Genomic DNA, 20,126 nt, shown 5'->3' with positions numbered 1-20,126 from the left:
CAATGATAACAACAGGATAATAGGGAACAAAAAATCTCTATATATGATTCTCGCTTGATCATTCAGAAGCTCAAGTGTACATCAATATAATAGGGGAAAAAAATAACAGCTGAACAACAATTACAAACATGAACATTGTTTCAGAGTTACTGCTTGAGACTATCTCTAAACTTCGGGATCAATGTATATTTGTTTCCTAGCTTCATTGGATAAAAGCGCATCTCATGAACAAGTAAATTAAAGAGAAGTGCAATCAACTGTTTACAGTTTTAAGCATAAGAATTAGTCTGAAAACCTCCAGCCTTTTCTACAAGCAGAGGTTAAGTCAAGTGGAATATCATCAGAACAACAGTCAATGGACACTGCAACGTCTGGAAGATCAAAAAAAATTCACACTCGAATAATGAATGATAGATGCATTTGGAACTTACTCCTCGGCTGGTCCTTTATTTGGGGAATTATTCATTTCTAAGGCGGTAACGGAGCTTGCACCGACAACAAAAGTTATGACAACTTCTGCTTTATACGTCGAGCAGAAGACTGAACTTCCATGCTATCGGGATCAACAAAATAGCAGATGTCAGAGAAGCTCCAAATATCCTGTGGGATATTGAAAATGTGGCACGCAACTGTGGCTTCTTGACTGGGAGATGAGGGGACAAGGGGCGGTTCGAGACAACCCCTCTCGTTGCTTCAGATAAGGAGTGGGTCACATGTATAGATCGGCGTCCATAGGCAGAGATAGTTGGCCGAGGCTCCACCATAAAACTAGAGCCATGGAGGAATTTTGATAAACTTTGGCAGCTATTAGGTAGCTTCTGGTGAAGACTCTCCATCTTTGGGTATCCTGAAGTACCACTGAGAAAACCTGCATATTTTTGAAAACCTTGTCAGAGACCATAACAATGATAAGGTATGCATCCTAAGAGATATTGACACACAAAGCCAACGCCATCAAAGTTCCCTGATGCAAATCATGTAAATTGTCGGTATAAAGGAGTAAGAGTTCTAATACATATTAAAAGAGGACAAAGTAGAGAGAAATTAATAGGCCGTTAAAATGTGAAACAACCATTGAGATATAATTGTTTGATAAGAAGATAGAATATAACACAACACGCAAAGTAAATGTACTTAAAATAATTACATCCATAACGAATATGCCTGCATCAATTAATAGGTATAATTGTACACAAGGAGCAAAAAAGTTCTCTCCATTTCATGTAACTAAACATACTGAAATTCCAAAGTCATTTCCTAAAATTCTAGAAGAAATTTTTGAGATCAAAAGATGTTATGATCTATCACAACCCCAAGGAAGAAATTGATGAAGAGAAACTAGTTCCATAATATACCATAAATCTAGAAAAATGGAAATTTCAAATAGCATTTTAACCCATCTCTGGTTTTTCATTATGAAGAAAATAAAAATACAAGTTGAAAAGATTTAAAAATCAAAACAATTATGCCAATATAAAATGGTTTTTTAACATAAACACTCTATTCTCATTTACCATTGTAGCAAATAAAAAGAAAATTAATAGGAAGGAATTGCAAAGTTAAAATACCTTGTCCATCAACATACATTAACTTCTAAGGAGTGGAGGTTGAACTATGATGACTTTTACTGCTATTTATTTCCACTATTTTGACAGCAGAAGGTGCAGAGTTGGCTTCTGCTTCTGCAGTGTCCAAAAAGGAAGTCGAGTTCATCTTCCCAAAAGTGGGCGAAAAGACAAACATACCTATTTATTTTAAAAGATCTTTATCTAGTAATACTCCTGAGTTGGAGTATTTTGATCTAATCAACCTGCATCTACTCTGCCCTCTCTGCATGGGTAAATAAATGGTAGGATATCAAATCCTCTCCTTCCCCCTCCAACTGGGTATACAGGAACATTTCAAAAAACTAATCCTTCTTGTCAGTGTTCAATAATCAATTAGTGCATTGACTCTTACCTTTTTCCTTAAAAAACTATTTAAACTGACAAAAGCATGTAGTGGGTGTTCAATTATTGAACATAATAGATGTTTTAAATTATATGATTAATAATTGCAGTCCGTTTCTTAAAAAGCTCATACAAGAAATCTCTCCTGAGCTTATCCTTTGCCAGAAAATAAAAAGAAAATAGTAATAATTTTTCAGAAACCCATCAAAGTGATAAAAAAAACAAGAATACATTCTAAAAGTTGCAGTGTTGCTCAAATAATGATCAAATCTAGCCATGGGGCATCGATTAATAGAAATGCTATATTCCCAATACAAGTAATTATTTTCTTTCTAACTAAACAGATAAGCAATTTAATGCAGTTTGATAGTCACAAACTCAGTACTTAGTAGATACTAGATGTCGTATAGTTAGAAGTTTTCCTTGTAATTAAAAGTTTAAAACTTTATTCTATTTTCAAACCTTTTTTTTTCATTCTTGCCATAATTGCACAATCCAAGGATTCATATAGCATGTCATTTAAAATGATGGAAACCAAAATTATTATGAATATGATTGTTTGTATAAACGCCATCCACCTTTATTTGGAAATTTATAAAATGCATAAGGTGTGTTATGCAGCATGAAAAAATTGGAATTGAATGTTAACCATCGGTTATCACTTCCTGTTTGGCTAAGAGTAAGCTAATCATCTAAATATATAGACTCCGATTTTTATTTTCTTTTAGAATACAATATTTATATTACACTGAGAAGAAAATCTGAAAGATACTTCTCATATGCACCCAATGGACTTAATCGGCAAAGGAACAATAATAGCATAAGCATGCATTGAAAAATCAAGAGTTCAAAAGAAAAAGAATGATTAATCCAACATGGCAAAACCATAAGCCACCTATGCCTACAAGTTCGTCTAGGTTATAAAAAACATACCCCGAAGAGCAAAAGAAGAATCTGCATGAACTGCAAAACGAGCATTCTTCTCCATTTTTCCCTGTTAAGCAATATATAAGTTAATATCAAATTTCATGATCTTCACTGATAAAGTGTATGCGAGGACACAAACACGAGAAAGTAACTACTTGGAAAAATCGGCCGATCCTGATCCGTATCAGCCGAGTGGGATCAGGATCGTAGATCTCGGATGAACCATCATATGCCCATGAACTCTATCCTCAGAAAAAAAAAAAAAAAAAAAAAAAAAAAAAAAAAAAAAAAAGGAATCATTCGATTCGAGATCGGAGTTATTAGGTTGACCTATCTATGGATCGGCGAAGTTTTCGTCCTATTCAAAATGGAAATCCTCCAGACTTGACATGAGAACAAAGATCGAACAAACACGGAGATTGTGCGAAGAAGAAGAGGAACTTACCCCGCGAGAACCTTTTCTCTTGCCAGCGGAGTCGCGTGAGGCTGAGGGCGTGAGGCGGAGACGGTTCAATTTATGCCTTAACTCGTTTATTTTTAATTAATTTATAATTAACTTTTAATTTTTGAAATCTAAAATATCTTTTTTTCTAATCTATTATAAATGTAGTCTAAATTTCTAATTTTTTACCATTTAAAGGTTAACGTGGCTATTAATAGTACATTTAAAAAATTATTAACTGATTTTATAAATCTAAATTAAAATTTCTTAAAAGTCCAACGAAAAATTAACTTCAATTATATTTTTTAAAATTTATATCAGGGAGAAATAGAGACATAGTGGTTTGAAATTATTTTTAATATTGAAAACATTCTATAATTTCATTTCATTAAAAAAAATAAAAAGTAAAAGGGAAGCATCAATTTTGTCGTAATTTTAAATATAACAGGCACCAATTAAATGGGTGTAAAAGGAAAAACTTAAAAATTGAGTGAAATATAGTAACGATTGTAAAAAAAATTATAAATGGCATTGTCAAAAAACAAAAGCGCCTCTCACGCGGGGAGGAGCCTCCGCGCGTGAGAGACGCCTATATGTCGCCCACGCGCGTCCAGCATATCAAACTAATATATATATATATATATATATATATATATATATATATATATATATATAAAATATGACAAATGAATCCACCACACAGGATGATATAAACTAGCCAGGTAACACAAGACTTGCTTAAATAACCTGCTAAAACATATAGAATCAAAGAACAAAAAAATTACAATAGATAGAAAAGCTCAAAGTGTGAGAAAAACTTTTGGCATGATATTCAGTATAAAAATCTCTTTTTTATGTATCTGGTATATTTAGGATGCCTGCCTCAAACAATATATCCTTCCACAAATTATATATATGTTCCTCTAGTGAACTGACATGAACTCACAGGATGGCTAAACTGTTTACCCAGAAAAAAGTGTCTCTATGTACAAACAAGTAAACAACTCTCCAACTAGTCTAGCTAAACTATTTCATTGATGAAATCCTCACACTAGTGCAGCAAGTGCAAACAACAAACCATGTGTAGGTTTAGTGCCATTGCTCTGGATCATAAGCAGCAGCTGCAATGTTAAAAGATCTCCCATTTCAACCATGGCAAAGTAAATAAGAAAGTAGCTAATTCCTAATAGTTGACAATTTATTTTACATGAACGGGAAGAGTAGTTCGTGTCATGTCAGGAATAACTTGAGATTAAAGACTGCTCTTAAACATGCATAATTTGGCTTCTGTTCATCATTCAAAGCAGTAAAAAAATTGATAAACCTAATTAGTTTTATTGACTATAATTGGGATGATCGATCGGGTCTCATAGAATTTTTCTACCGACCATCAGAGTAAATAAAATTTTTCCACCGACCATCAAAATAAATCGGGAAGTACGCGTGACAACCAATCTAAGAGCACAATATCCTTTAATTGCTCCTCTCATTTGGAGGAAAAATTCCTACAAATATATCATAACTGAGGATCAAACTATAAATACCTGTGTGACAACATGAATATCTTACCATAACACCATAGCCCGGGGCCATTATTCAAAGCAACAAGCATTGGCATATGGCCGTCAAGTAAATTAATTATTAATTAATCATATCAGACGTCGGCAGCTGATATGTCTGGATGTAGGTAAGATGGAAGACAAGAGAATTATTTTAAAAAAAAAAAATCTGAAGCTGGAGGGAAAATAATTACGCTATAATAGGATTGCACTTATACCAGGTTATAAAGAGACCTACAACTATTCTATTCAAAAACTGCTAAAAATCTAAAAACAATATGATCGTAGAAAATCACAGTTATCAGTTATAAACCTCGAAAACACAGATATCCATGTTCCCTCATTTAGAATTAACACTCAAACAGGATGTTCTTGGGAAGACATCAAGCAATTACACTAATCTTTAAGAGAGAGATGCTGCAATGATATGACTCCAGTTTGCCTCCGTGGAAACATATAGTATTGTAGTACGAAATATATAGTGAAGATTGATAGTTCATTGAGCTATAATAGTGGGCATGACCAAGTAAACGAATGCACTCACAATCACAAATTAGAAAGAGAAAAAAAAAAAAAAAAATCAGAAGTGTAGATATGATGACAGGGTATGCCATCTAACCCAACCATTTATCGAATACGCTAATTTTAGAATAGTGAATTTTGGAATGCTTAATTAATTCTCTAATATAAAAAATACTTCAAAAGAAAAAGATCGCTAGTTTAATATTGTTTTACATGATTTTCGTTCAAATGGAGAAATTATCAGGGTCAATTCCCTAGGGCCACCTTTATATATATATATATATATATATATATATATATATATATATATATAGCATTATTGTCAGTTACATTTACCTCTCTAAGTTTAATTTACAAGTAAAATTTATTTATAAGTAGATTGTCACGAGTTCTTTATTGGCACAAAAAGATGCAACAAAATCGCATAGAATGTCAGGCCATATAACTAAAGACCTGAGATTCACAGTTTTATTGGAATATCAAAATCTGTATATGTTACAGATATACAAAGAATAAGGTCCATTCTATCCATAAATTACAATAAACAAAAGAGTACTATTTACTTCACTTCGAAACCAAGTTGACATCAAAAGTTCAAAACTCTGGATAGCAATAAGTTTATGGAGTTTTATTCACTAGTGTTCCCTCTTTCTCTAAAAATATTACTTTTTTCTGTTTCATTAACTATTCAGTTATTGATTTATCCTACTTAATCAACCAAGGTACATACTTCAAATAATTTCAATCAGCATCTCGTGTAAGATATTAAACTTGTTCATTTGAATGCTAAAATTCATCTATCATTTACTAAGTTTCAAAAAATGAACGAACAGAATGTAATTGTCAGATGCTGAAATCTGGCAGGCACATCAACCAAAAGTTGCTGCCCACATTTCAGGTTAATAACAAATAGTGATCAATCATGCCTCTTAATGATCAAAGTGACAAGTTATGTTCTTTTAATTATTGCTGTATAGTTCTTTCAAGTTCTCTGTTGTTTTCTTTGTTCCTATCAAGTTGTAAACAGTCCATTCTTAACCTAAAAGTGATAGTGAAAGGTTCGCTTCACATTTTAGTTAATTTCAGTCTTACATTTTGCACTCAAGAAGTACCTAGACTGCAAAGTTGAAAGAGAAAAAATGCCTTGTCAGCCAGAGCCTTGTCGCTTTGATATTCACAAAAAAATATTACTTATCATCCATTAGTCAAAATGAACATGCTAGCCAATATACAAGAGTAGGAAGTCATGCTAACAAATGGATTTCTTATTGCAATTTATTACAAGAGTAGGAAGTCATCTGTATTGTATTTATGCAATCAACCCTGGTGGTTGGTGTTGCTTTCCTAGGAGGAATGGTTCACATAACTCTTATCTACTGTAATCTTTCTACAAGTAAAATGAAAAGTTCACAATTTGTATTCTTTCCACAACATTTTGTATTTCTTTGCTCTGAAGGATTTCCAGGGAGAGGGATGAACACAAAGAGAAAGCATGAATTTTTAAAATTTTCATGGATGACAGAATACGGTTTTACAGTAAGATTTCAAAGATGACAATCTCAAAGGTTAAGAAATAAAACAAATAACGATATATAAAGTACTGAGAAACTCCTGTTCAGTGTAATCATAAAGAAAAAAAGAAATAAAAAAAGACACCAACCCTGAAAACACCATTGAATTATCCTTGATGTACAATTATTTACACCAGAAGGTCCGCATAGATGTTCTCAAAAGTATGATAAAGAGGAGTAATTCAGTTGAGACACAACAACATACTACTTGCTAATCTTTCCTCATAGCAAAAGATTACTTTAGAAGCTGACAATTGAACAAACAAACACTTCTATCAGGAAAAAATATCCAATGATCCAAATATTTCCCATTGCCTGGTACAAAATTGAGAACCACATGTATGTTTCAGGAAAGACAATCAGCGCGACATGAAAAAATGAAAGGCTTCAAAATCTTTATGTAAAGTTAAGAACGCCATTATATTTGGAAGAACCCTTGCCAAATTAGCAAAGTTGGGAACATTTAAATGCTGTGATTTTAAGTTGGCAATGGCACACCCAAACCAGTAGATCAAAAGTTAACAGCTACACTGTACTAATATCTACATATATACACAGGATAATATGCGAACAATCATTTCACCCAAAACTGTACATTTGAATATGCCCCTTGTTGACAAACTCAGGTAGCATAGCATTGCATAAAAGGAGAGGATCCTGAAAATGAAAGTGATTACAACAAATTGGTTGAAGAGAAAACAGTAATACCTCAATTTGCATCACAGCACAGAAAGCTACTGAACAAAATCATTCAGTTAGCTCATCAGCTCCAATCACCTGAGGCCATTTAGAAAATCCTCCAAATCTCTTGCCCCAAATGGCCGACCTATCAATTCTCCATCTTTGCACCTTGCTGAAAAATAGAAGACCATCCAAACTACCATGAAGTAAATTTCCGCTATTGAGAGAAAAGCAGTTACAAACAGCTTCCAGCCAAACACTGTCGCCATCCATCTCCCCATACAAGCACAAACTAGAGTTTCCAATAATTTGATCCAAATGGCCTGTCTTGGCATCAGTGATGTCAAAAAGAAACCCTCTTTCAATACATCCTTCCCTCGCCGCCGAAAATCATGGTCCATGATAACCACCGAAGGGACGACAGCAAACACAAGGGACACTGCTGTGTCAACCAGAGCCCAGACGAAGAAGAAACCAGATAGCGCCTCATCGTAAGGACCGGGCCATGGATTCACTGGAGAGAGTGAAAAAGGCATGAGCTTGACTTTGACAAATAGCTTGAAGAGTACATTCTGGTCTCGCACATCTGCAAAGAACCAAATGCACAGGAACTGGATCAGAGCATCCCTCGCAGCCCACCTCAAGAACACGAATCCCGTGAGCCGCCGCATCCCTAACTGCGCTCCCGAGCAGATGGTATTGATGACGGAGACAGGCTTGCCTAGCTGGGAGGTCACGATGGTGAAGAAAACGATGCCGAGAGCGGAGGTGTAAGTGAGGAGAAATCCAATGATGGCGAGAGCGTGGGTGGCGGAAAGGAGAGTCAGCAGGTAAACGATCGCCGTGGCATCTCGAGGATCAAGATCGAACCCGCGGCCAAGGATCCGGAGATCGGGGAACCGATCTCGATCTACATCAAGGCCAACGAGATCATCCATGTCGGGGAAGGAAAATACGAAGGGGGACGAGGGAACAAACTCGGGGACCCTAAATTTGAGGGAGGGATTGGTCGAACTCCGCTGCCCGACGGTGCCATCGCCGAGGAGAAATAGGGCAGGGAACGAAGCGTTGAGGCCGAGGGACCCGAGGCGAGAGGAGGAGGAAGGGTCTGAGAAGGGACCGTCATCATCGAGGGTCCCGAGGCGGGTGAGGTGGAGGAAAGGGGGTCGGCGGCGGGCAGTGTGGGGAGGTGGAGAAGAGGGAGGAGGCGGAGCTGGATGGGTTGAGGAAGCGGAGGAAGAGGGAGAGAAGGAGAGGCGGTGTAGGAGGGAGCGTATGGCGGGGTCGCGGTCCGGGAGAGAAGAGAGCCGGAGCGTGCCGGCGAGCAGAGCAGAACGGAAGAAGAGGAGGAGGAAGGAGGCGAGGAGGAGGGAAGGCGAAAAGAGAAGGGAGGCGAACGAGCGACGGAGGAGGGAGGCGGTGGTGCCGTGGCGGAGATGCAGCGCTGCGGGGGGTTGCGACATCGGCGTGACGGTCAGCAGACGCGATCGACGGCTTCTTCGTTGATTTTCTTTATCTATTTCTTGATTATTCCAAGGAGCACCCTTTTAACAATTTCAATAAAAGGGTGCTTTTTTGTTTTTTTGCTACAATTAATTTCCCTCCCAGCATGAAATAAATACCAATTAATTTTATAACTAATTTTTCAGTAAATATGTTTAAAAATAATTTTATCTTATTGTGCTGGGTGAAATAATATAGGTCAGCTATGATACTGTAATATTTAAATTACCATTCAGACATAATTACTTTTTGATATAATGATGGATGAAAATTTTTCATAAAATCCATCATCCCAGAGCTAACTGAGATTTTTTTTTTTTTTTTAAATAATGGATGATTTTTTCTACTTTTCTAAAAAAAATGTCCAAATCAGTCCAATTGTTTCATGCAATAACTTGCTAATTGAATTTATTTACTTATATTTTCAAAGCATTTTAAAAGTAAGAATTAGTTAGAAATAAAATTGGAATGCACTGTTGTGTGTCTTCTTAACTAAGAAACACTCATATGATAGACCAACTTCAAACCCTAACACAAACAAAAACCCATCGAAATAATCTGCGAAAAGATTAAGGTTCTTGTGCCAACACAAAGGCAAGTTGGATGTTTCAAGATATTACCATTTGATGATCACCAACATCACAAATAGTTCCTTTGCAGTTTACAACCGAACCGACAGATAAAGATGAGTATATGAACAAAGATTGACGAAACAGACTTTATACAATTAGGAAACAAAAATATTATACCAAGAACAGATGATATTCTCACTTGTCATCTATAATATCTTCACTTCGTAAAATTTAGAGCTGTCGGCTTATGGCTCTGCTGGTTTCTTGTCGCTGCTCTTGCTTCGGAAGGGCGAAAGTAAGGAAAATGACCGAGAAGCTGCAAAAAGTGCACCGACTTTTAGAGAAAGGCAGGCCAAATTGAAATAAAATAGAAATGATACAAAAAGGCCAATAGAGTTCAGATGATGAGTATCAATACAACTTGAAAGTTCAGAAACACATCCAACCTTTACTTGGTGTGCTTCCAGTATGGTTACCATCTTGAGAAATGAGGTTCTTCAATAAATTACCTGAAAAAGAAAATGATTGATGTCTCTTGTTTTACTAAAAAGGAAATACAAAAGAGGAAGGAATTAGTTCCATTCGTTTCCTCTGTTTTACTTCTGCTTGAATTGGGATGGAATGGATGGAAATGATCACAAAGGCAAATATGCAAGTGAGAACATTTCTCTCTCTCCAATTCCATCTCAGTAAAAGTACAGTCTTTCAGACCAATTTATTTGCCTTCTATTTCCTTCCCTCCGAGTAAACACAGCATGAAGTAATCAATATGGATATTTAGACAAAAATCTACAAGGAGTATATCATGAATACTTATTCCAAAAAGTTCAATTGGCTACAGAAAAAAGAGAGGGAATGTGAAGAAAATAAGTGGGTTGAAAGACTCAATGATTTCGATAGAACAATCTACGAAAGTTCAATAAATTATCATGCCCAACAAACTTGTAATTATTGAATTATTTGTCAAGGCAAGTATCCATACTTGCAAGCGAGGCGAAATCATGCAATCTTACCAGCATTGGGGGAACCAGTAGCAACTGTTTGTTCATCAACAGATGAAACGTCTAAGCCATCTGTGCTTTCACCCAATAAGTTGTGTTGCTTTCGACCAAATTTTAACAGCTTTATGAAACCCTTTTTTTCCTGGCTAACAGGCTCCTCGCATGTTTCAAGATGATTCCCTAATGTCAATTTTTCAAAACTAGATACAGACTCTTGCACAGTCTTTTTTCCTCCGTTATATCCTAAATGAGTGCCAACAGGATCATCCAATGATGTTCCTCTAGCATACGGGACTTGATAAGATTTTTCTGGTTCCGTCAACTTTGAAAACTTCTGAGGTTCATTTCTAGAGCGAGAAACAACCTAATGAGCAAAAGGAATGTTGATCCAATGTCAGTATGCATGGTTCATGTAAGATGAAAGAAATAACAAAATTACATAATAGTGTGTTGTCTTAATACGAGATGTAAATGGATCAATAGTCAAAAATACTTTTAAGTCTCTCCATTCCATAGTCATCTTAGCACGAAGAATTCGTTATTAAAACCATCAACAATAATGTCACCAGACAACTTTAGAATCTGACTGAACTATAAAAGAATATTTTGCTCTCTAGTGAAACGGATGCTGTTAATGTTCAAAAGAATGATGTATTCAAGAAAAGACAATATGTATGGCTCAAGATTGAAAACATAAATAGGAGTAATTGTGCTAAATCAATTATCTTGTTACCAACTAAAAGATATGCAACCTTACAGTAATAAAACATACCTCAAAGGAACTCAGCTTCCCATCCAATTTTCCTGCACCCTCAAGTTTAGCTGAAACAAGAGAAGAAGATGGAGGATGAATCATAGTGCGTCTTCTATCTGACTCATTCCCATGTGATCTTTCTTTTGTGTCTAACATCTTGCCACCCTGACTAGCAACCAGAGCAGTCACCACATTGTTTTCAAGCATTACCACAGTCTTCTCAATCACCAGATTTTCATCACTGTTGCTGGGTTGATTATCACTGGACAATTTCTCCTTGCTACATCCGAAAGTCTGAGGAGGTTTGCTTCCAGTCCCCTTTTGCATTGACCCTTTGCTGGTAGATTCCTTTCCAATTCTATCTGAAGTCTTTGGTGTTTGAATCTTAAGCTCTGGTAGGGTTGCTGTCTTTCTCTTGTCGAGTTGCATAATGGCAGTAATCTTTTTCTGAGATTCATCGGGTGAGCTTTGCTTACGAAATCGATTAGCAGATATAGATTTCACTAAGGAAGGATGCTGATTGTAACTGCTTTTTGGATCTGAGAGTCTCTTCATTCGAAGAGAGTCTGCCCTTGCTTCAGCCATCAACCCTTGTTTTCTTGACACGGGCAATGATGACGTTGATCGAGTTATACCATGTTTACTTCCATTTAATCTACTGGGTTTAGTGGCCTTCTGGGAGAAAATGGCACCAGTTGAGGAGGTTCTTATAGGAAATTTATGCAAAAGTGAAGAATTAACGGGATCAGAGTCACTGAACTTTGAACTTTTGTAAGGATTTGGCAAGGTCTTTGTTAATGAACGAGCCTTTGTCTGTTGTGCAGTCAAAGGTAACTTAGTAGTAGCAGCATTGCTTCTTGCAGCTATTCTCTTTTGTCTCTCTCTTTTTAAAGCTTCCAAACGTTTTTTCTCTTCTTCTTCCTAAAAGTAAAAAAGTTGCCCAAGTCAACTAAGTAGAAAGGTAAACAAACTCTATATAAGCCAAATCATTATCCACTAGTAAGCATTTATTTCATGTAGTAATATTCAATAAATTATAACTTAAATCTAGAACATTAAACTTAGGACAATGCATAAAACTTCTAGTAATGGATTGTGGAACATAGTTTCAACTTTTAACCCCAATTTGAACTACTATAGGAAAATTGATTCATAAAGAACTTTGCTAAAGAGAATTTGGCATAAACTAAGGCTGTAAAATCCACAGCTTTTATTAACTAAAAGTTATCTCTATCTTTTCTTTTGTTTGTTGGAGACTTACATAACACACATTAATCGAGAGTTCATTATATCATAAGTTGTATTAGAACCAACTATTTGTGGTCAGCTACTTGATGTTATCCTTCTGTTATCAATCCTCTTTATATTGATGTGGATACACTCCCGCACCAACAGCACTCTGAATCAAAACAACACTGTGATTGTAGTAAAAACTATAGAAAACAATTGTTTCAATCACTTAGAATCCTAGATCCATAAACATGTCAGATATTCATGCCCAAGCAATTCTAAGTACCATTTAGCTAACATAAGATGAAATGGTAACTACCCTTTCTCTTTTCACTTTCTGAAGGTCAGCTTTGTAGGAACGCAACTTTTCTGCACGTTTTTGTGCTTCAGTTAATGGATTAAGCCTCGAAGATGAAGACCTGTTCTTCAACAGTGCATCTTTTCTCATTTTTTCCACACTGTCCTTTGAGGCTTTGAAGTTATCCTTGTACGATTTCTTTATTTTCAGATTAATTAAGGGATTCTCTGGGTTAGGCACTTGTAACTTGACTGAATTTCGAACAGGAATTCGGATATCAAAATCAGTTGCCGGATGATGCCGTACAGATACCATCTCCCTTCCACGTTCAGTAACCAAGGAGACATCTTCTGGTTCGTAACTAATTTGACTTTTGATTTTATTAGATGACTCTTCAGCTTTGCTAAAGGATAAAGAAAATTCAGAATCCATATGGATAGCAGTGATGTCTGACCCAATATCCCGTGAAACTGACCTATGAGGAAGCACGAAGGACTCATCTGGCATGTCATTTAAAGAGTTCTTCAATGTAATAGCATTATGCACATATGCATGATCAGTGTATGCACCAGAATATCTCATACTATTCAATTGTTTTTCTTTTCCATTTACCAGAAATTCATCATTGCTCATTCGCCTATATACTCCTTTCTTTTCTATTTCCTTGAAGTGGCGATCCACTGGCACTCTACCATTATGTGAAACTAACGACGGATCTTCAAAAGGTACCTGTTTCATTCGTGTAGCCTTCCCATTAGCTAAATCAAATCTCATTGTGCGGTCACAAGAATCACCACACTCAGTAGGACAAGTCATATCAGCTTCATCCCTGATCTGGTTTCTCCTTGGAGGCTCTTTTCCTCCTGCAAACATGCTTTCTTCAACTCTTCTTGATTTTTCTTCAGCTCTTAGTAAGAATTTCTGAAATGCTTGCCAATTTCCAGAATCTGTCTCCTCTCCATCTGCAACTTTGTCATTGCTATAGGCATCTGAATACTGTGCAGTTTTAATTTGACCAACTTCTTTCTTGGAAGTCTCAGCAAAGTGCTTGTGCTTGCTTTCTTGCATATCAGATTGTAAATCTTCAGCTTCAGATTCAGATGTAGATTGTGATTCGCTTTCAGATTGTCCTACACCATGCTTCTTGGAGCTGATATCATTTAGGTTTGCAGTGATAACTATATTAGACTTTTTATTTCCTGACTTAACAACTCTTCTATGAGATTTATGGCCATGAGAACCATCCTTGTCAGAATCTGAAGTATTTTGATCTGTATCATTGTGTGATCTTGTGCTCCTTCCCCTAGTGTCAGTATGTTTATCATCCATGGACTGCCTTTTCGATCCCTTTCTGTGAGAATTACTCAACCTCGAATCCTCTGCTGAATGGTAGGGAGGATGGAAATATGGGATGCTCCCCGGGTAGTTTTGATAGCAAGGCATTCCCTGCACGGTATAAGATTGAAAGCCAGGATGACCTGGTGGAGGTGGCAAAGGCCATTGTGGATAAGTTGGATGCTGAAATTGACCATGAAAATGTTCCTGGTGTCCTACAGGCACCTGTGCATCTTCAGGAAGGTGTTTATCTGAGCAAAAGAAACAAATATTTACCACGTCAAAATATATTCTCAGAAAATTTTCCACACAACAAAATATCATAACATTTTCTTTATATGCCATATTAAATTCACAAATAATTGCAGATTGCATGTTTAGATTAAGTACCAGATTTTCCATCAATGTCGAGTACCATATCACCACCAGAAAGAGAGTGTGGATCCACATAATCTTTTTGTGTCATAGCTTCTGCTGCAAACACAATGCCTGATGCATTCAAGGTAGAAAATTCTGGCTGAATGGACATTGCAGCTGCTGCTTCAACTTCAAACCATTGTCCGGTATCATGCTTCTTCTTCCATAGCTCCCTTAATCCTATGCAGGCCTCCCTATTTAAAAGATGGAAGAATTGGAATTACAAATCAGCAGTATTGCACAAAGATACTGCTCAACAGAGGCAAAACTTACTTTAAACGTGAGGCACCAAAACTCTCAGCAAATGATATCAAATCTACCAATTTATCCATGTCAAAGCCAGCTGCTTCAGTTCGTGCAAATGCCATTCCCTGTTCTTTCCGTAAAATCATTTTGCGGGTCTCAAGCACCCTCAGAAGTTGAACTCTGCAGAAAAATTAAGCAAGGTATAATGCTAAAATTCTCATACAATTTAGTGAAGATAACCAAAATACTACTAGATAAAACCCTTCTTATAGCAGTTAATAAATTCACAGAAGATATTAAACTACTGGTGGAACAGATTTATTCTTCTATTGACATTATGATCATTGTCAGCAAAGGTGAAACCCTCACCTCGGCGGCCCCTCCAGGGTGACCCCCCCATAAGGGAGGTAAATTCGCCCAGCAACAACAGCACATGCAAAGAGGGATTGAGGCAACAACAGCACATGCAAAGAGGGATTGAGGCAACCAACAGGGCATTCCGCACCCATTGGAAATCAACCCCAGACCTATTGGCAACAACATCTTTGCATGCACCAACTGTCGTGGGGGCTATTGACATTATGATCATGATATTAAACTATGTGCCTTCTTTTCTTATCTGTTATATATTATTTTGTGATCCAAATCAATACATTGGATGACAAGGCAACATAGCTTACCATCATACCTTTGGCAAAGCTCCTACTATTGTTGGAGTACAAGTAAAATGTAGTCAAAAGGACAGCAAAATGTAAGCGCATTTTAAGTAGCTCATACTTTGAGTTCTCCTGTGTGATGGATCCATTTGATTCTGGTAGATTCGGTTGTGATCCAGGCTGCAAAAGAAACACATCTGAAAGAAGAACACTAGGTATATATACACAAATATATATTTGTTGGTAGAAAAGTGGGCGGTTGCATTTAAAAAAAATGTGATCTGTCAAGTTCATACTGACACACATTTCTTGAATATTCAGATACTTTCTGAAATCTCAATTTTCTGATGCAATTTAGTAGATGAATGTTGATATACGTTCTAAGAGTTCAAAATAAGAAGAAAAAGAAAATACTAATCTCGATATGACATATCAAAATTTTATCTTTGTTGATCTTTAGTGACAATTTGGTGATGTATCATATGTTATTTTATCAATATTTATTAAATAGAGGGATTAACTTTTGTATTTGCTCTTCTAATCCATACAACTATTTCGTATGCACATGGATATCATGGAGAAAAGATGTTTGTGGTTGCATCAAACCATACCTTGTATAGAACTATTGCCTTTTCTGCATCAATACCAACTGAAGTCTTCACGCCTAGCCAAAATCAAGAAATAGTAGCACGTTAGAATATCCAAGAGTAGTGGAACCAATCTGAATCAAAATGGAAGCACGATTGGTAAATTTTATGATGAGGATCAACAAGGAAAATAAGTAATTCAAACGCCTAACTCTTATAAAAATCAAGTTTGATGGTAAAGACCAAGGCAATGTTAACACACACAATACATGTGTCAGCACACACCCTTGAAAGGAGATAATCAATGTGTGATATTTACTTGGAAGTTCATCTTCCTGTCCAATGGAGAGATGAATGATTTATTCCAAGGAAATACCTAAAGAAAATACTCACTATGCCTGGAGGTGTCAGCTTCATTTCAAGCCATGAAAATATGCGTCAGGTCAGTCCCAGACAACAACAGTTCAAGCCGTGCCTATCTTAGACCCAATTACTTAGGATCCAACTCACCACAAATGCAAGGTTGGGTTGAGTCAGACAAGTTTTTTTTTTAAAATTTAATTATTCTAGTTCTACTAAAAATCCAAAAATAGAATAAATACCATTATAAATTATATTTTTACTAATTATTAAAAACATTCAATAACAAGAACTACTATTATAATTTATATAGAAAAATATGGTGGGTGGATCAAGCACAGAGATTGCGACCCAATGCCAAACATGATCTAAGGGTCAGCAGTGTCAAGCACTGCACGAACAAGCCAAACCACGCCAAAACGAATCCAACACAGTTGGCACCTCCAACTTTGTTGAAATGGACATAAATGCTACCTACACTGCACAAAATTGTACATCAGGTAACTATGCTGATGAGTAAGCCCATGATTCCATAGACCGACATCGCAATCCCTTTCGGGGAAAAAAAAAATTCTAAGAGGAAAATTTAGAGATATCTAGTCACCTAGATAAATGTATTTTTTTAACTAAAAAGAGTCTAGTTAACAAGGAATGAATCTCTAAGGTAAATGAATTCATCAGTTCGGCCTAAGGTACCTCGAGTGGACTCTACTGGTTTAATCGGTTGATCAGCCACCTGCCAAAAAAAAAAACAGATTGCCATACAAGTTTTAATGATAACATAAAATGACCAAATCGACATACAGTTCTCAAGCCAAAATTATCATTGCCCTGGATGGCAATTGCATTCTCAATCTGCAAGATTTCAGACTCTATAGTAGTCACACGCTCCAGAACCTCAGGTTGGCTCACAAAACGAACAAATCTGTAAATATTAAAGCTCAATGTTTGACTCAGTTAACTTTCAACCACATGCTGCTGCTATATCATGGAGTATATATAGGTTACACAAAGAACGAAGGAAAAAATAGTTATTACATAGGAACTTTTGTGAGGGTGCAAACCTCATAGAATTTTTCCTTACCTCTCCACAGTGAGTTTTGTGAACCATGCTGCACCAACTTGTGGGTCTGGTTCAAGGATTATGGAATAGCCCCCCTTGTCAATCTGATCCTGGGCGGTCTTCAAATGGGCAAGAAATGGACTCAACAAGCCAGATGCAAGTTTCTCTTTCTTATTATTTGATATTATTACCAAATCAAACCTGATGAAAGAAGACTATTGTTAAAGAGAGTAGAAAAACAGAGGCTAGAGATAAAATTTCAAGAGACCATTGTTAAAGGGAGCACAAAGCGAGAAGGATAGGATAAAACCCTACGTCAAAATCTCACATCACAAATTGAGGGTCCTTAAGAATGCTTAAATTCTAAGAGATCCCCACATGCGCCTTGGCATTTTACATTTTGGATTGAATTTGGCTCGCTTGTGGGATTAACATGGGGTATAAGAATAAGTGATTTACCTCTAGAGATGTTGGTTCTGAAGGGCACGTTAAGAAGTGTAGGATGTGAGAATGAGAGGATAAAACTCCACCTCTAAGTTTCACATCTTCTACCAAGAGATCCTCATATGTGTTCCTTGGCAGTTTACATCTTGGATTGAATTGTGCGTCCTCCCTCTTGACTATTAAATTGCATTGGGAGTCCATCGCATCTCAAAATAATTTGTTACTTAAGATTGGGACAGCCTTCTAATATATAGACAATCTTCCATGGCACAGAATGGATCATCCTAGCTTTAACATGTCATCCCATGTTCATCATGACTCTAAAGATACTAGCCTAACTCTAATAGCATGCTAAATTGAGGTAGAGCTCATTCCAATTATCCCAATTGACATGGTCAGCAATGTATTCTTGCTGAAGTTCACAACCACCTCACAGTGATTTATTCAAGCCTACGTATAAAAGAATTGTAGAAGTGTCTACAGCAGAGGCATGCACACAAATCAAAATGATATCACACTCATACCAGCTAGTTGGAAAGGGAAACACCACTACCATCACCAAATAAAAAAATCACAGGTCAATTCTTATCCATTGCACATGAAAAACAGGAAAGTGTCAATCTTGATTGAGAAGAGTACTCTCAGTCTCTTTATGAAACATATCGTATTAAGTAATTCCGGCATCAAAGTAGCCTTCCACCAAGAAATAAAATGCATCCATTATCAAATCTTTAGATATCACTTTTTTGGTTCAAGATCTCAAATTTTCACACTCTCGGACATCTGGTCTTTCTATATAAATCCATCGATCTATCCCTCAGTATCGAACAAGAAATAGAGGCGTTGATAAGGATTTGGCGTCATACCTGGTACGAGTAGGTGTAAGCTGGAAGACCACCGAATCTAGTCTAGTTTCCGACCTCATTTTAAAAATCAAGTGCTTTGGTCCCTCTCCTACTCCACTCCCGTCCCCGCTGGCTGCCTTCTAGCAGAATCTATGAGATCTTACTCGCAGGAGGTTGCCATCAAAAGGCGCCACCCTTTTTTTCATTTTTTGCTTGTAGTGCTGATTCAGTAAAAAAGGAAAGGCAAAAAATACCTACACTTCCAAAAACAGTTAAGTTTCCAGATCGATCAATGGTGCCAAGCACTACTACAAAAAAAACTGAAGAAGAAAAGGCGTAATAGCTCAAAATAGGCGCTTCAATACTGGAACTTACCGAAATACTCAGGCAAACAGCGGATCGCTCAAGCCTCAAGGCGGCTGCAAAGATCGATAGTAACTAGGGACATAAGTGAGAGAGGAGGAGGAGGAGGGTCCTGAAGAGGTGGCGAAGGTTAATAGCAGTGAATGCAAGCAAGAAGCGAACGCATGATAAAGAGAAACTTTGCAGAGAAGAGAAAAATAAATAAATAAATAAAGTTACGAATGAAGTGAGGGAGAAGCTTTGGATTCGTTTGAGACAACTGGGAAATCGGTGGAACGGAATAAAAACGTTGTAGAGGAATAGATTATATTTTTTATTTAAAAAAAAAAACTAATTAAGTTGATGGGTGAATGATGAACGGTAATGGATAATTGTTTTTATTTTTTTAATTTGCTTTAATTACTTTTTAATTATTGTGTCTTTCTTTTTCAAGATAATTTGACTTTTTGACATGTACATTAATTGAGTGTCTAGAACTTAAAAAATGATATATTTTAGAATTATTCATAATTTATAATATAATTTTTAGAATTATTAGGCTCTGGTTGTCTTCCATAATATCATTTTTTTTATCTCTAGAGATTGTGATAATTAAAAAATTATGAGTTTTATAAAAAAAAAAAAAATAGGCACTAATTAAAAGACAGTAAACAAATCAAGAGTGGGGCAATCGGCCAAATCTTATAAATTTTCCATAGGCCAAAAGTGTAAATTAGAAAGTGTTAATGACGAACGATTCAAAGAAAAAAATCTCTATAAATATATCATAACTATGAATTAAACACGAATTAAACCTAAGAT

At 36.3% G+C, this 20,126-nt stretch overlaps 3 protein-coding genes across 5 annotated transcripts; all 3 read right to left on the bottom strand.

Moving 5' to 3' along the window:
• Positions 1 to 220: 220 nt before the first annotated feature.
• Positions 221 to 3,453, bottom strand: LOC121981825 (succinate dehydrogenase subunit 3-2, mitochondrial-like). 2 transcript variants are annotated; one of them, XM_042534573.1, is made up of 3 exons: positions 3,322 to 3,453; positions 2,883 to 2,943; positions 221 to 868 (listed from the first exon to the last, which is right to left on the bottom strand). In XM_042534573.1, exons 2-3 carry the CDS (start codon positions 2,935 to 2,937, stop codon positions 522 to 524), a joined length of 402 nt encoding a protein of 133 aa, XP_042390507.1. In that variant the 5' UTR covers positions 2,938 to 2,943; positions 3,322 to 3,453; the 3' UTR covers positions 221 to 521. The 2 variants fall into 2 exon arrangements, with proteins under 2 accessions (XP_042390507.1, XP_042390508.1); XM_042534574.1 differs by lacking the exon at positions 3,322 to 3,453 and adding an exon at positions 3,207 to 3,311.
• A 683-nt stretch (positions 3,454 to 4,136) lies between these two features.
• LOC121981824 lies at positions 4,137 to 9,205 on the bottom strand. The gene is made up of 2 exons (XM_042534572.1): positions 7,679 to 9,205; positions 4,137 to 4,439 (listed from the first exon to the last, which is right to left on the bottom strand). The coding sequence occupies exon 1, from the start codon at positions 9,112 to 9,114 to the stop codon at positions 7,744 to 7,746; it is 1,371 nt and encodes a 456-aa protein (XP_042390506.1). The 5' UTR covers positions 9,115 to 9,205; the 3' UTR covers positions 4,137 to 4,439; positions 7,679 to 7,743.
• A 553-nt stretch (positions 9,206 to 9,758) lies between these two features.
• Positions 9,759 to 19,595, bottom strand: LOC121981823 (COP1-interacting protein 7-like). 2 transcript variants are annotated; one of them, XM_042534571.1, is made up of 14 exons: positions 19,338 to 19,594; positions 18,984 to 19,216; positions 17,695 to 17,874; positions 17,415 to 17,535; positions 17,307 to 17,346; positions 16,275 to 16,327; positions 15,785 to 15,843; positions 15,035 to 15,187; positions 14,735 to 14,955; positions 13,031 to 14,595; positions 11,500 to 12,402; positions 10,740 to 11,091; positions 10,173 to 10,235; positions 9,759 to 10,042 (listed from the first exon to the last, which is right to left on the bottom strand). In XM_042534571.1, the coding sequence occupies exons 2-14, from the start codon at positions 19,040 to 19,042 to the stop codon at positions 9,972 to 9,974; spliced, it is 3,840 nt and encodes a 1,279-aa protein (XP_042390505.1). In that variant the 5' UTR covers positions 19,043 to 19,216; positions 19,338 to 19,594; the 3' UTR covers positions 9,759 to 9,971. The 2 variants fall into 2 exon arrangements, 1 of the variants encoding a protein (XP_042390505.1); XR_006111941.1 differs by lacking the exon at positions 10,740 to 11,091 and having other exon boundaries at positions 19,338 to 19,595.
• Positions 19,596 to 20,126: the final 531 nt, after the last annotated feature.

This window comes from Zingiber officinale, chromosome 5A, assembly GCF_018446385.1.
Source record: "Zingiber officinale cultivar Zhangliang chromosome 5A, Zo_v1.1, whole genome shotgun sequence".
Taxonomy (NCBI): domain Eukaryota; kingdom Viridiplantae; phylum Streptophyta; class Magnoliopsida; order Zingiberales; family Zingiberaceae; genus Zingiber; species Zingiber officinale.
The sequence above is the reverse complement of the archived record's forward strand: the minus strand, read 5'-3'. Positions and strand labels throughout refer to the sequence as shown.